Genomic DNA, 12839 nt, shown 5'->3' with positions numbered 1-12839 from the left:
GCAAATACGCACACAAGGTGCCGAGTGTATTACCTGTGCAGACCTCGTGGTAAGTAGGGTTGGGGGTGAAGCCGCCGGCGTAGCCCACCTGTGTGGAGAAGACTCCTGGAAGCTGCCAGAAAAGTCTCTCAGCTCCCCAGAAACAGCCTAAACCTGGACATAAAAGACAGCAGCATTAGTGTTTCTGTGCTACAATACCATCCACACAGTTGATGGTATGTGTGTGTCAATAACTACAAACTGGTGACAACAGAGGATTCCATATTGGGTTCAAAATGTGCGATTATGCCGTCTCACCAAACATGATTGTCTCCATGCCTTCTGGAAAAGGCTCCACAGTGGGATTCCCATTGACTGCGTGCTTGTCTGTAAAGCGAAACAAATGTGTGCAAATGTGAAAATCAATTCATAACACTGTGTTTCAACAGCGCAAATTACAGTATGTGTGTAAAGGGGCCCATTAACGGCCTCATAGGGCTGCACTTCGTTATAGGCCGAGTCGACCGGGCCAGCGGATCAGAGCCAGAGGCTTCAGTGCTGGAAGACATTTAAGAGATTACACGGCTTTGACCGCCATCCTATCCCTGCTGTCCTCTCCTCAATACCCACAATTAAACACTATCACACATTTATTTCCTGACCTCTCTCTTACTCTACTATATGCCTTTGAATGTGAGAGTATTAAGTACAAGGCTTGGCGCCATTGGGTGCCCACAAAGCGAACCAATGCGGCACGCGCCTGCATAACCTCACGAGCAGGGGAGTAGACCCGATGCCGTACTAATCTGCACTATGTTAAAAATACCCGATAAGTAAAACAAACTGGAGTGCTGAGAGGTGGTGGGGGTGGGTGGGAGGTGGCACTCTACTGCCAACTGTGCTGCATGGAATTAGAGCGCTAAAAAGGAAGTGTGTGTGTGTGTGTGTGTGTGTGTGTGTGTGTGTGTGTGTAACCCACAGATGTGTGAGGAGGATTAGGGTTTAAGAAGACTGAGGTGACTTAGCGTGCAAATCTCCACTAAGCAAGGCTGGTTTGTACTGCAACCACTAATATTAGTCCACAGATAAACAGGCCACCGGGTACACTAACAGCTTAGGCACATACTTATAATGGATGCTTGCTCTAAGTTCAATGTGTGATTGCTCTCTGGCCGCTCAGAGACGTGTGATGTGTGACATTGACCTGAATAATAACAATCTCTAATCTGATAGAGCCACAATAGTTCATTTCCTAGATAGGCCCGGGATGATCTCCAACTGTGACAACAGGCCAAAGAGCAAATACCTGCAGTTTATTTCACACTGTAAAGTCAGATAGTACAGAAGCATTGACAAGAAACAGCCTGGACATTAGGGCAATACACCTATCTCCCGATTCAATACTATCACCATACCTGAGTGCCAATTCGATATGTATTGCGATTTGATATCATGATTTTTTTTATTTACAATTTTTGAATCAGACACTTTTAGGGACTTTTAATTTGAAAAATATTTAAATTAATACATTAAAATGTTTGATTTTCAGCGTACGTATGAAGTCAGAGATGTCCTGAAGTCAAGTGTTTCAGTCATTGTCAGGCATTATTTATTAATATATTTCCCTCACAAATTAGTGATATTTTTTTAATTTATAATGTTTGATGGCTAATATTATCCAACCAATCTTATTTCCATATATGTAATTTGTATATACAGTTCCCTTTGTTAACATCTTATTACACTACTCTTATATACATGCAGCTTTAGCCGTGATGTCTATCTCTGCTTTTCCTGGCAATGTGTGAAACACAAAGTGTTTCCATACTTTACTGTATGTGAAGTGTTTACCATTTTGCATTTAAAATGTGAGGGTGGAAGGCGTATCCACGCCGACCCTCCGCTGTTTTATACTTCCTCATTTCGGTCGGCTGCAGTTTGTTTTGGTTGACGGATACAGAAAGGATGTAATGTCACGTTACTCAGACTACAACAATAAAAGCGGTAACTTCCTTCTACATCCGCATAGACTCAAATGAATATATTGATTCTGGCATTAAAAATCAATTTAAAAAAAAAAAATCGTGATAGGTGAATCGATTTTTTTCCCACCCCTACTGGACATTAAAGATTAACAAGTGTTATGAAGAATACAGGAAGCAAAACAGCACTTGAGCAAATATCACCTGTCTTGGTGGGCCACCTTAAGGGCACTTTTTTGATATTAGACAAAACGGTTTGGTTTTTCTGTGCAGTAACAGATTGCAGAAGCATCAAGGACTCCTGAAATGTCACAGTGGCCTGAAGGCAGTCCCTTCCTGCCCTCCTGTTGTGCGACAGTTCTGTCTTTTAGCAGCAGGTTGTTCGGCGCTGCCAGGTCATGTTCACGGGCGCAGTCAGCTGCAATCAAAGTTTATCTGTGTCAGCGACTGTACGGGCTAAATATTCTCAGTCCACAGGGGTGACTTGAGGTGGAGGACAGAAGAAATCTTCTGTGAATTTGGTTAGTCTCTCCATCCTCACTCTCACCCTCTTGTCCTGCATTTTCTGGCCACGGAGATAAAAAAAAGTACAGAAGTTGCCAAATGACGGAGAGAGAGAGAAAAATGTGAGAGTGAGAGAGAGACGAGTGTGCGATAGAGGAGGAGGAGTGGGAGGAGGAGAGATCAGCCTGCCAAAACAATAAAAGGAGTAAATAGCCAGTGAGAAGCAACAGATGAGGGTAGCAGAAAGAGGCAGTGAAGGATTCTTTTGGCTTTCAGACCACCATGCCTTTGGGCGCTATATAAAAAGACCAGGCACTTCATCCAAGAAGGGAAAACAAACAAGCAAACAAATAAACAAACAACCAAAAAAGAGAGGTAAAAAATGAAGACAGCCAAGAACACGCCGACACAGCACTGTCCAGAGAAGCCAACTCCGAGCCAACCCCGACCCCACCCCTCTCCCGACGCCCTCTCGTCTATCTCAGCTGCTCTCCATCTTCACACCACCTTTCCCAACATCCCTCACTCTCCACTTACAAACACGTGCACACCCTCCTGCACGCACACAGGCACGCAATCGCTCGCACGCCGACCTCTGCTGTGGGTATTTCTCCCATGGAGAAGCTGGCAGAGGTCCAGGTGGTGCCAGGCTGGCTCCTTTCAGTGTGCCTAGCCCAGCGTTCCCCCCTGCCAGCCCAGCGCCCACACCCCATTCTGCCAGAATTACCCCACCTAACAGCAAAAGAACTGGCTGAATACCCTCACTACGCTGCCTCACTACGCCAGCAAAAAGAAAGAACAGAAGACGACAAAAAAAAACACAAGCAGGGAGGGTGACAGTGAGTTTACAAAAGAAGAAAAACAGGCTGAATATGGGGGAAAGGATTCGTGAAAAGGATTTTTTCCCCCAACTTGGATGAGATATGGGCGTAATTTCTTTTGTGCGCCTTTGTTTTTGAGGATATCTGGAAAAGCGCAGTACAGCGGAATACTTTGGTCACCTTTTGTTGCTTTTAGCATGGTGGTTTGTAGGCGGCTGGACCAGAACCAAAACATCGGACCCTGCCGCTCTGCTTGTATCATGGTTACCATCAGTCAAGGGCACAACAATCTATCTGTGGCTCGGCGGATAATAATGTCCAGTTTCGGATGGTATTTAGTCTTTGTTTACCCTTCGATTCTACCCGTGGTCCTGTGTTTCTCACCCGTCAAACTGGAGTCCAAGCGCTGCTGCCCCCTCATGCAGAGAAGCGGGAGAGGTGCTATCGCTGGATGCCAAAACTGGTGACGGAAAGGTCGATTTCCAGGCTGCTCTGTTTATTTCCTTCCAAAAAAATCCATTCTCTCTCTTTCCCTCTCTCTTCCTCTTCCCTCCCTCTCTCTCTCTCTCGCTATTCCTCTTTCTAGCTTCACACAGGTTGGCAGGGAGTCAGGCACGAGTCGTCGGAGGAGGCTGAAGCTTTATACTGGTGCCAACTACCCTCTGCTGTATGGGAGGATGGGTAGGGGGCGAGAAAGAGTGGGGCAAAGGAGGGGTGGGGAGGAAAGAGGCAAGGCTGGTGGGAGGTGGTCCATTTTTTAAAAACAGTGAGAGGTAAGTAGAAGAAATGATTCTGCTGCTGTGGCCTAAAAAACAATCAGCCCAACTCGGTAATGAGACACTGAAAGCTGCCACAGCTCAGGGTGGGAAGGCTGTCTAGACTCTGAAGAGTACAACTTTGAAGCCATCCATGCATTCCATACATACTGTATCCTAGCAACGGAAACAGTTGCTATGGAGAAGACTACCTACTATAGCACAGGCTGCATTATACCCTTCCAGGAAGATGGAGGCACATCCTGTTGGGGCCTGTATGAATATCTTTACTCAAACAGCGATCTGACGAGGAAGGAAGGGGACGACACCCACCTGGTCAGCGCAAATGAATAAATGCATCTCATTTTGATCTGCTTAGTAAAGGGAAAAAAACAAAATGTACCTTTACACTCCCTCGGCAGATATACCGGAGCAAATCTAATTCTTTTATACTCTTCAGTGTCACAGGGGGCTTGAGTCAATCCCAAAATCCATTGGGCAAGATGCGGGATACACTATTCAGGGGCTGTGTCCGAAATCATTCACTCATTCACTACTCCCTACTCAGACACTACCCAGTCAACTACTCAGGTCGTTTTCTCTGCAACGTTGATTAAGTCATTGCTGTCGCACAATTAAAACATTCCAAATAAATATCTGCTGATAGACCATCCATAATAAATACTGACATGTACTTTTGTGTGTGAGAAATACATATGTAAGCTATTTTGTTGAGTTGTCTTTTCGCGAAATGCTCTCAGTGAATTCAAATTCATAATTCTCATTTCCGCTGAAATACATTAAAATGATTATGGTGTGATGTTGGCGGGGATCTGTACCAAACAAAGATGCTTTCTTAAGTCTGTAGAGTATGATGTGTAGGCCATGACATCTTTGCAGCACAACGATATTTAATTAAAAATGGTATTTTGACACACATTTTGCCTTTAACAAATACTGCGATTTGGAATTCGCAGTAGGCCATATTACGATTTCGATAAAATTTCGATTAATTGTGCAGCCCTAGTAAGCAGTGATGCAGCGTTTATGTCTGGGGATTTTATTGTGAAAGGTAAGAATTAACGGCCGTTGTGAATGTGGGGGCAATACGCATATTTGGCCAAATTTTGAGTCAGTTGGTGTTGTGATGCGCTGCTCTACTCACATTAAATACATTATTTTCGCCCCACAACTCATGGATTTGTCTCTTTCCTATCATCCTTCTGCCATTTTCCCTTCAGCGCAATGCATGATTGTATATAGTGCTCGGTTAGTGACCATCGTTGTCCACTACTTTTCACGATGCATTGTGGGGTAGTTTGATTCCACTATAGAGTACTACAGGAATGAGTCCTAAAACCCGGAAATGAGTTAGCATTTTAGCACTTCTGGTTCCCTCGTCTGGAAGTCAATGGGTCTTTGATTAGATGCCTGAAATAAGGTCTGTGGTTAACACAAGCTTAAGAGATTTTAACGTGTTGTTCTATGACATAAAATTTGTCAATAAATATCCCACTTGTGAATTTTGAAGCTTTTATATATGTCTTAAAAAAGGCGGTTACTAACAAGTGGCTAAATGAAACTACTAGACACCATCACGCCGACTCGTCCGCCTTTACAGCCTCGTTGTGTATACTCGTGGTGTAGTTCATTTATAGCCTAACGTTAGCTTTTTACTTCTGGCGATGCATTCACGCTTCAAAAATCATAACAGTGGTGTTCATTTGTGAAGATTATCTTGCTGAACAAAACCTGTAAGTGTCATACACGTGTGTTTGCCACAGAGTTTATTTTCTGCAATAATCCAAAACCCAATGGAAAAATCCCATTGGCTTTTTGTCGAGGGAACTTCCTGGTTGGTCTACAAAAATACGTCACCCCTGGAACACTCTATATAGGGTATAATAATTCCCACTATAGCCCACATTCGGACAGCACTACAAAATGGCAAACTAACGATAGTGAGTAGTGAATGATTTTGGACACAGTCAGGGTCTGTAATTCACCTAACTGACTGCGATATGGAAAGCGGAGCTCCTGAAGGAAACCCATGCAGACATGGGGGAGAACATACAAGCACCACATTTAAGGTTGGGACACAACACAGTCCTAACCAGTGAGCCACAGCGCTGCCCATCTCATTTATTTATCTACTGTTTGTATACTTAACTTGCATGCTTTCCAAATTACCTACATATTTTTTTCTTCCCCTCTGAGCTTATTGCAAAAGCCAAAAAAAAGCAAGGGCATCCGGAGACGGCAGAGATGGGAAAACAACGGAGCAATAATGCCAGAAATATATCTTCACCATGAACCTGCTTTGAAGAGTTATAGTGAGGCATGTAACAGAGATTGATTTTGGTCAGCTGACCTCCCCCATCCTGTTTGGAAGAAATATTGGCAGTCTATCCTGCACTGACTCAAAATAATAGCTACTGTGCCCCTACCATGTAGCAATCTGCCACTGGATCATTCTCGCCAAGGTCACAGAGTACATGATACAGAGAGGAGCGAGGGAGGGAGCGCAGGACACCGGGACGTCTGAACAAGGAGCTTCTTCAAAGACGCCTGGTAGCAACTTTCAAAATTAGTGATCTTCATTGTAGAGATGAGGACAAATGTGTGCACTCACTGACACACACGAGGCTGGGACAGCACAGGGCATATGTGGAGACAGTCCTCGCAATCCCTAAATTACTCATGCTTACTCCAACACACACACACACACACCAGAACAACCCCATCCCCACCTAAGCTGCCCCCCACGGTGAAAGGGGAGGAACAGATTTCTGCCATGCGGTGTCTCCGAGCTGCTCCGACAGACGGAGCAGGAACTTACGACGGGGCGGAGCCTTCATGCGCATAATGCCCAGATGGGCCCCTGGACGCTGCGGCAACGCTTTCCTCCTATGCACTCACACCCAGCTCCCACAATGCACTTTGCGGACACCTCAGTCTGACTTGGTGAAAATGACAGGTTCAAATTGCACCACGTTTCGCCTTTGTCGTGTACGCCGACGTGCCCTCCTGTCTCAAAATAGGACGGTGAAAAGCTGAATGAAAAGGATAAAAGCAGAAAGGACTCGGTGCTACATCGCAAGAATGTGGAGGTGTAAGGACGCAAAAGAAGGCGTACATGTTCGCATGCACTGAAACCAGGAAAACGGCAATACAATCTTCACTTTCGACAACATTTTAAATTTAATCATCAACTCTATGAAACACAATCCCACCATACATCCATCCCAACAGGCTTTTGCTGCCACTTCACTCAAATATTTCATTATTGTCCACATCACAAAACACCAAACAGACTAAAAAGTTTTAGAGCAAATGTACCTTGGGCATACTCGTTTTAAAAAAGTTCCCATGGCGATAACTCAAAGGGAAAAATTTCTGCTGTTCACAAGGGAAGTGCGTGAAAATGTGCACTATTTAATCCAAAGTCTGGTAATAATATCAAGTTTTTCATATTTAAAGACACATTTTTATAATAACAGACATACAGTGGCTTGCAAAAGAATTAGTAGGTGTGAAAATGAAGACCAAAGAGCATTCTCAGGAAGAAGTGTTTGGATCAATAGTGAGGAAATGGAAGCTGCATCATACCACCCAAGCACTGCCAAGACTAGGCCGTACTTTAGCTCAAAGGGAGCAAGAGGGAGACTTGTGACGGACGGTAAGAAGTGTGACAAGGTGTTGTGGTCAGATGAGACCAAGATAGAGGATTTTGGACCAAAATTCAAAGCACTATGTGTGGCGCCGCAAACCTAACACTGCCCATGCCTCAACAAACAAACACCATCCCGATAGTGAGGTATGGTGATGGCAACATCAAAGCTGCGGGGATGCTGTTCCTCAGCAGGGACTGCTGGGCATGTTTTTACAACTGAAGGAAGAATGGATGAAGCAAAAATACAGAGATACTGCAAGAGAACCTGCGTCAGTCCGCTAGAAAACTGAAGCTTGGGAGAAAGTTCACCTTTCAGCAGGACGGTGTGCGCAACCAAAGCAACACAGGACTAGTTAAATAATGGTGAATGTTCTACTATGGCCAAGTCCAGATCTCAATCCGATTTGCAATTAAAATACTGAATGGAAAACTTTCATGTCAAGGACTCCCTATTAAAATCCCTTTAAACCACAGACACACACTTGAAAAAAGTATTATGACCCTGTAATTTATTAAGATTATTATTTACTTGTTTTGTTGAGTGTCTTTTCTGCAGGATGGAAACGCACAAAAAAGTTCAAATCTGTGGTAAAAATGAGCCGTATCTATTGGCGTCGCTAGGCCATTTTGCCGGGTCTTAAGCCCCAAATGTTTTGATTGTAGCCGCGAATGTAATTTTCAATTCATGCCTATGTGAAGCTTGACAGAAAAAGTGTGCTAATGTGCAATAGTCTTAGTAACACAACAACCTGTCAACATAAATGCAGGTCTCTAACAACTCTGTGTGTGTCTGACAGTCAGCGCTGAGTGGGGAGAAATGGTAGAGCGTCCAGGTGTTGATTTATATTATGAAGAAGCCGACATTTGTTTTCATCATGATGGTCATATATGTTACAGTTACAGGCTCCGAAATGAACTACACTGGTAAAATGACTCATTCATTTTCCTATGAAAACAATGCAAACAAGTCACAGTAGAGAGAAAGATAGACAGAGACAGTAGCCTAGCAGATATAGATATAGCCTACTGTATTTTTTTATTTTTAAAAATCCTTTATTTTTCAATAATTAAAGACAATCTCAACATGGCACAGTTGCCAGATTAAACAGGGATAAAAAAAATTAAAGAGGTCTCCTAGAAACACAGGGTTAAAGCACCGCACCCTCCAACAACAACTCCACGGAAGCATAAAAAAACAATATTTTCCATGAGTGAGTGAAACCTGAAGTACCGGTTTGTCAACAGATAAGAATCGACTGTTTTGATTGCAGACGTCCATTTTGTCGAGAGCAACTGTCGTAACATTCCTATTAAAAATTAAATTTCAAATGAATTGCAATGTTTGCAGTAGTCATACAGTGCATTCACATTTTATTCAGGCAGTAGTATTCCAGGCAAAACAGCAGGGACCACCCAAAGAAATAATTCACCTCTCACACCCTCACCTTTGCCACTAACAGTCTGGGCTCAACCTTAAATTAAGGATAGGTGCATTCAACCCATGAGGCCATGCACAATTTGGTCAGCCTGAAAGGTTTTCGGCTTGGAAACATGTTTGGAAGAAAGTCTAATCTAAATTAGCTGCAATCAACGTTCAAGGTTCACTTACTTGTCATTTTACAACATAGGATTGCACTATGGAATATAAGTTGTGGCTCCTTCACACTACACACACACACATAAAACATAGGCCTATATACGCTACACATATTTAAATTAGAATAGAATAAAACAGTTACAAACATATACATGTAAATACACATATACAGTGTACATAAACGTTAGTTATTTTACAGATTCATATGAATAAAACAAATTATATAATCAACTAATAAATGATGAGGTATTATTTAGGGCTGACCCGAATGCTTCGACGCTTTGAAGCTTCGACCATTGCCATGGTAATACACCTCCAAATCAGTATTCGAATGCTTCGTTTTTTGTTTGTTTTTTTAATATAAGTACGTAATAATAAAGTGTAAATCTCAAAATAGCCCATAACATTAATTATTATTAGTTATTCTCAGATGGATATAACTGTTTGTTGTGTGTAGAGGCGCGTATGTGTTGAATAATCCAGGAAGTTTCCCGCGATGCGCGTATCGAGGCTTGTATCGTTTTAGACCAATGTCGTCATTGATGACGTCCGAAGCCTCGCTGCCCGGCCATACCGCGTGACTGGTTCAGGAAGTGGTTCACATCTTCACTGGTTAAACCAATGCCACTTTCCAGAAGTGACGCGGACACTAATATTACCCCTCCTGCCATTATTATATTATATTACACTACACTACAATACAATTATTGACCAAAGGATTGGTTTACACACATAAGATGCATTCCTCACAAAATAAATACAGTTAATTATACATGTATGTTATAAACTCATAATATACTTACTAGAAAATAGTCGTTATATTATGTATTATATAGATATAAATGGATTACATGGTAACATATTTTTTTCATTGTTTCCAGTCATTCCCAACAGCCTTTACTGGCGCAAAATACAGTATATCACAGATCACATGGTTAACATCATATCTGCCTTTTTTACACTCTTTGGCCCCCAGGTGTTTTCGTATAATAAGCTATACACACAGAGAGTATGCAGGCTACAGTTAGTATGTGCAATGCTGAGTGTATTCCAAATACCTCTGTCTTTAAACCAAGAGTTGAACCATATAATGTAAAATAGCAATTGATGGCACCTTTTTTTTTTTTTTTTGCCAAGTTGCTGGAGTACGATTTATTATTTTAATAATAAATAATTCACTTCATTTATATCTTCGTATTTATTTGTTACATTTTGTTTTACAAAGTTAGGAAAGCAAGGTTGAAGTCAAGCCTGATGTGTCCTTGCACAAAAACGAATGACCCCCGTCACCTCCACACAGTGAGGCATACAACTTATTAATTAAACACTGGTATCGGATCGGGTATCGGCCGATACCCAAAGCCCAGGTATCGCTATCAGGACTGAAAAAGCCGGATTGGTGCATCCCTAATAATTATAATATAGATTATTCTGCATAATGAATACTTTTACTTTTGGTACTTTAAGTATATTTTGATGCTAATGCTTTGTTTTTTGTTTTTTTTACATAAGTAACATTTAGAGTATAGTTCTACAATGTAGTATTACTACTTTTACTTAAGTTGAGTATACATCTTCCACCACTGCACATAATAACCCATACACACACAGCTAGTATGTGCAATGCTGAGTGTATTTCAAATACCTCTGTCTTAAATTAAGATGCTGAACAATATAATGTAGTTAGTTATTACACTTATACAGTTATTGCAGTTATTATTATATTCCTGAAGCAATGAAATAGCAGGATTATTTTTGGGTGAACTCCTGTGAGGTCACTCACGCGCCTGCAGTTGATGGCACGTGGCCCAGTCTACCATATGTCAGCTGGGGACAGCTCCATCAGTGTGGAGGAGATGGAGACTAGTTGTCACCGCTGTGTTATTTATTTACCTGCCACGACCATTTTCTCCTCCCTTCCCTTCAGAGCTCGGTCTCTGCTCGGCATCTCCGCCATTGAGTCAGCAGCAGCAGCAGCAGAGAGACACACAACAGAAAGCAGCAGCAACCAAACGGTCTGTGTTTGTGAGGAGGACAGCTGTGGAGGAGGCTCAGTCTTCCGGGATAGCCTCCATAGCGACATGCTGAAGGGTTTTACGGCTGGGACGTGAGGAGGAGGAGGAGGAGGAGGAGGAGGAGGAGGAGGAGAGACGGCGGCAGTGAAAACGCCACCAATATGAATATTCATTGTGCGTGGGCAATGTCGTGCACTGCATATTAACTAATCAAGGGGTTAATACGACTTTGGCACAAAAGCCTACAGTGCACGGTGTGCGGGAAAACGAAATTAAATTGAAATAAATATCCACGCACGTTCCGCATGCAAATGAGCTCGCGCCAATTATCAGCTCGCTCGTGTGTGGTGGGAGGTGCTTCCGGTATAGATGAGGTTGGAGTATATATGGATGTATGGATGGATGGATGGATGGATGGGTAGGTCTGCCTTTGTGGTTCATTTTACATCAAGGAATGCCTGTGTGGGTTAATATCCTGTAGACTAACAGCTTCAAGAGTCCACTGTAAATAAGAGTCCACTGTAAATAAGAGTCCACTGTTAATAAGAGTCCACTGTTAATAAGAGTCCACTGTAAATAAGAGTCCACTGTAAATAAGAGTCCACTGTTAATAAGAGTCCACTGTTAATAAGAGTCCACAGTAAATAAGAGTCCACTGTAAATAAGAGTCCACTGTTAATAAGAGTCCACTGTAAATAAGAGTCCACTGTTAATAAGAGTCCACAGTAAATAAGAGTCCACTGTAAATAAGAGTCCACTGTTAATAAGAGTCCACTGTAAATAAGAGTCCACTGTTAATAAGAGTCCACAGTAAATAAGAGTCCACTGTTAATAAGAGTCCACAGTAAATAAGAGTCCACTGTAAATAAGAGTCCACTGTTAATAAGAGTCCACTGTAAATAAGAGTCCACTGTAAATAAGAGTCCACAGTAAATAAGAGTCCACTGTAAATAAGAGTCCACAGTAAATAAGAGTCCACAGTTAATAAGAGTCCACTGTTAATAAGAGTCCACTGTTAATAAGAGTCCACAGTAAATAAGAGTCCACAGTAAATAAGAGTCCACTGTAAATAAGAGTCCACAGTAAATAAGAGTCCACAGTAAATAAGAGTCCACTGTAAATAAGAGTCCACAGTAAATAAGAGTCCACTGTTAATAAGAGTCCACAGTAAATAAGAGTCCACTGTTAATAAGAGTCCACAGTAAATAAGAGTCCACTGTTAATAAGAGTCCACAGTAAATAAGAGTCCACTGTTAATAAGAGTCCACTGTTAATAAGAGTCCACTGTTAATAAGAGTCCACAGTAAATAAGAGTCCACTGTTAATAAGAGTCCACAGTAAATAAGAGTCCACTGTTAATAAGAGTCCACTGTTAATAAGAGTCCACTGTAAATAAGAGTCCACAGTAAATAAGAATCCACTGTTAATAAGAGTCCACAGTAAATAAGAGTCCACTGTAAATAAGAGTCCACTGTTAATAAGAGTCCACAGTAAATAAGAGTCCACAGTAAAT

At 42.1% G+C, this 12839-nt stretch overlaps 1 protein-coding gene across 2 annotated transcripts in view; it reads right to left on the bottom strand.

The window, feature by feature from the left end:
• si:ch1073-358c10.1 (mitochondrial peptide methionine sulfoxide reductase) overlaps nucleotides 1–11418 on the bottom strand; it is a 43299-nt gene extending 31881 nt beyond the window's left edge. The window contains exons 1-3 of one of the 2 annotated variants that reach the window (XM_037746568.1): nucleotides 11205–11418; nucleotides 298–366; nucleotides 34–153 (exon numbers count right to left, since the gene is read on the bottom strand). In XM_037746568.1, the coding sequence (XP_037602496.1) occupies nucleotides 34–153; nucleotides 298–366; nucleotides 11205–11394 (379 nt within the window). In that variant the 5' untranslated portion in view covers nucleotides 11395–11418. Of the gene's footprint in view, nucleotides 1–33; nucleotides 154–297; nucleotides 367–3670; nucleotides 3934–11204 lie in introns of those variants that run through there. The other variant, XM_037746570.1, reaches the window with a different exon arrangement.
• Nucleotides 11419–12839: the final 1421 nt, after the last annotated feature.

This window comes from Sebastes umbrosus, chromosome 16 (assembly GCF_015220745.1).
Source record: "Sebastes umbrosus isolate fSebUmb1 chromosome 16, fSebUmb1.pri, whole genome shotgun sequence".
NCBI lineage: Eukaryota > Metazoa > Chordata > Actinopteri > Perciformes > Sebastidae > Sebastes > Sebastes umbrosus.
This window is presented reverse-complemented; position numbering and strand designations above follow the sequence as displayed.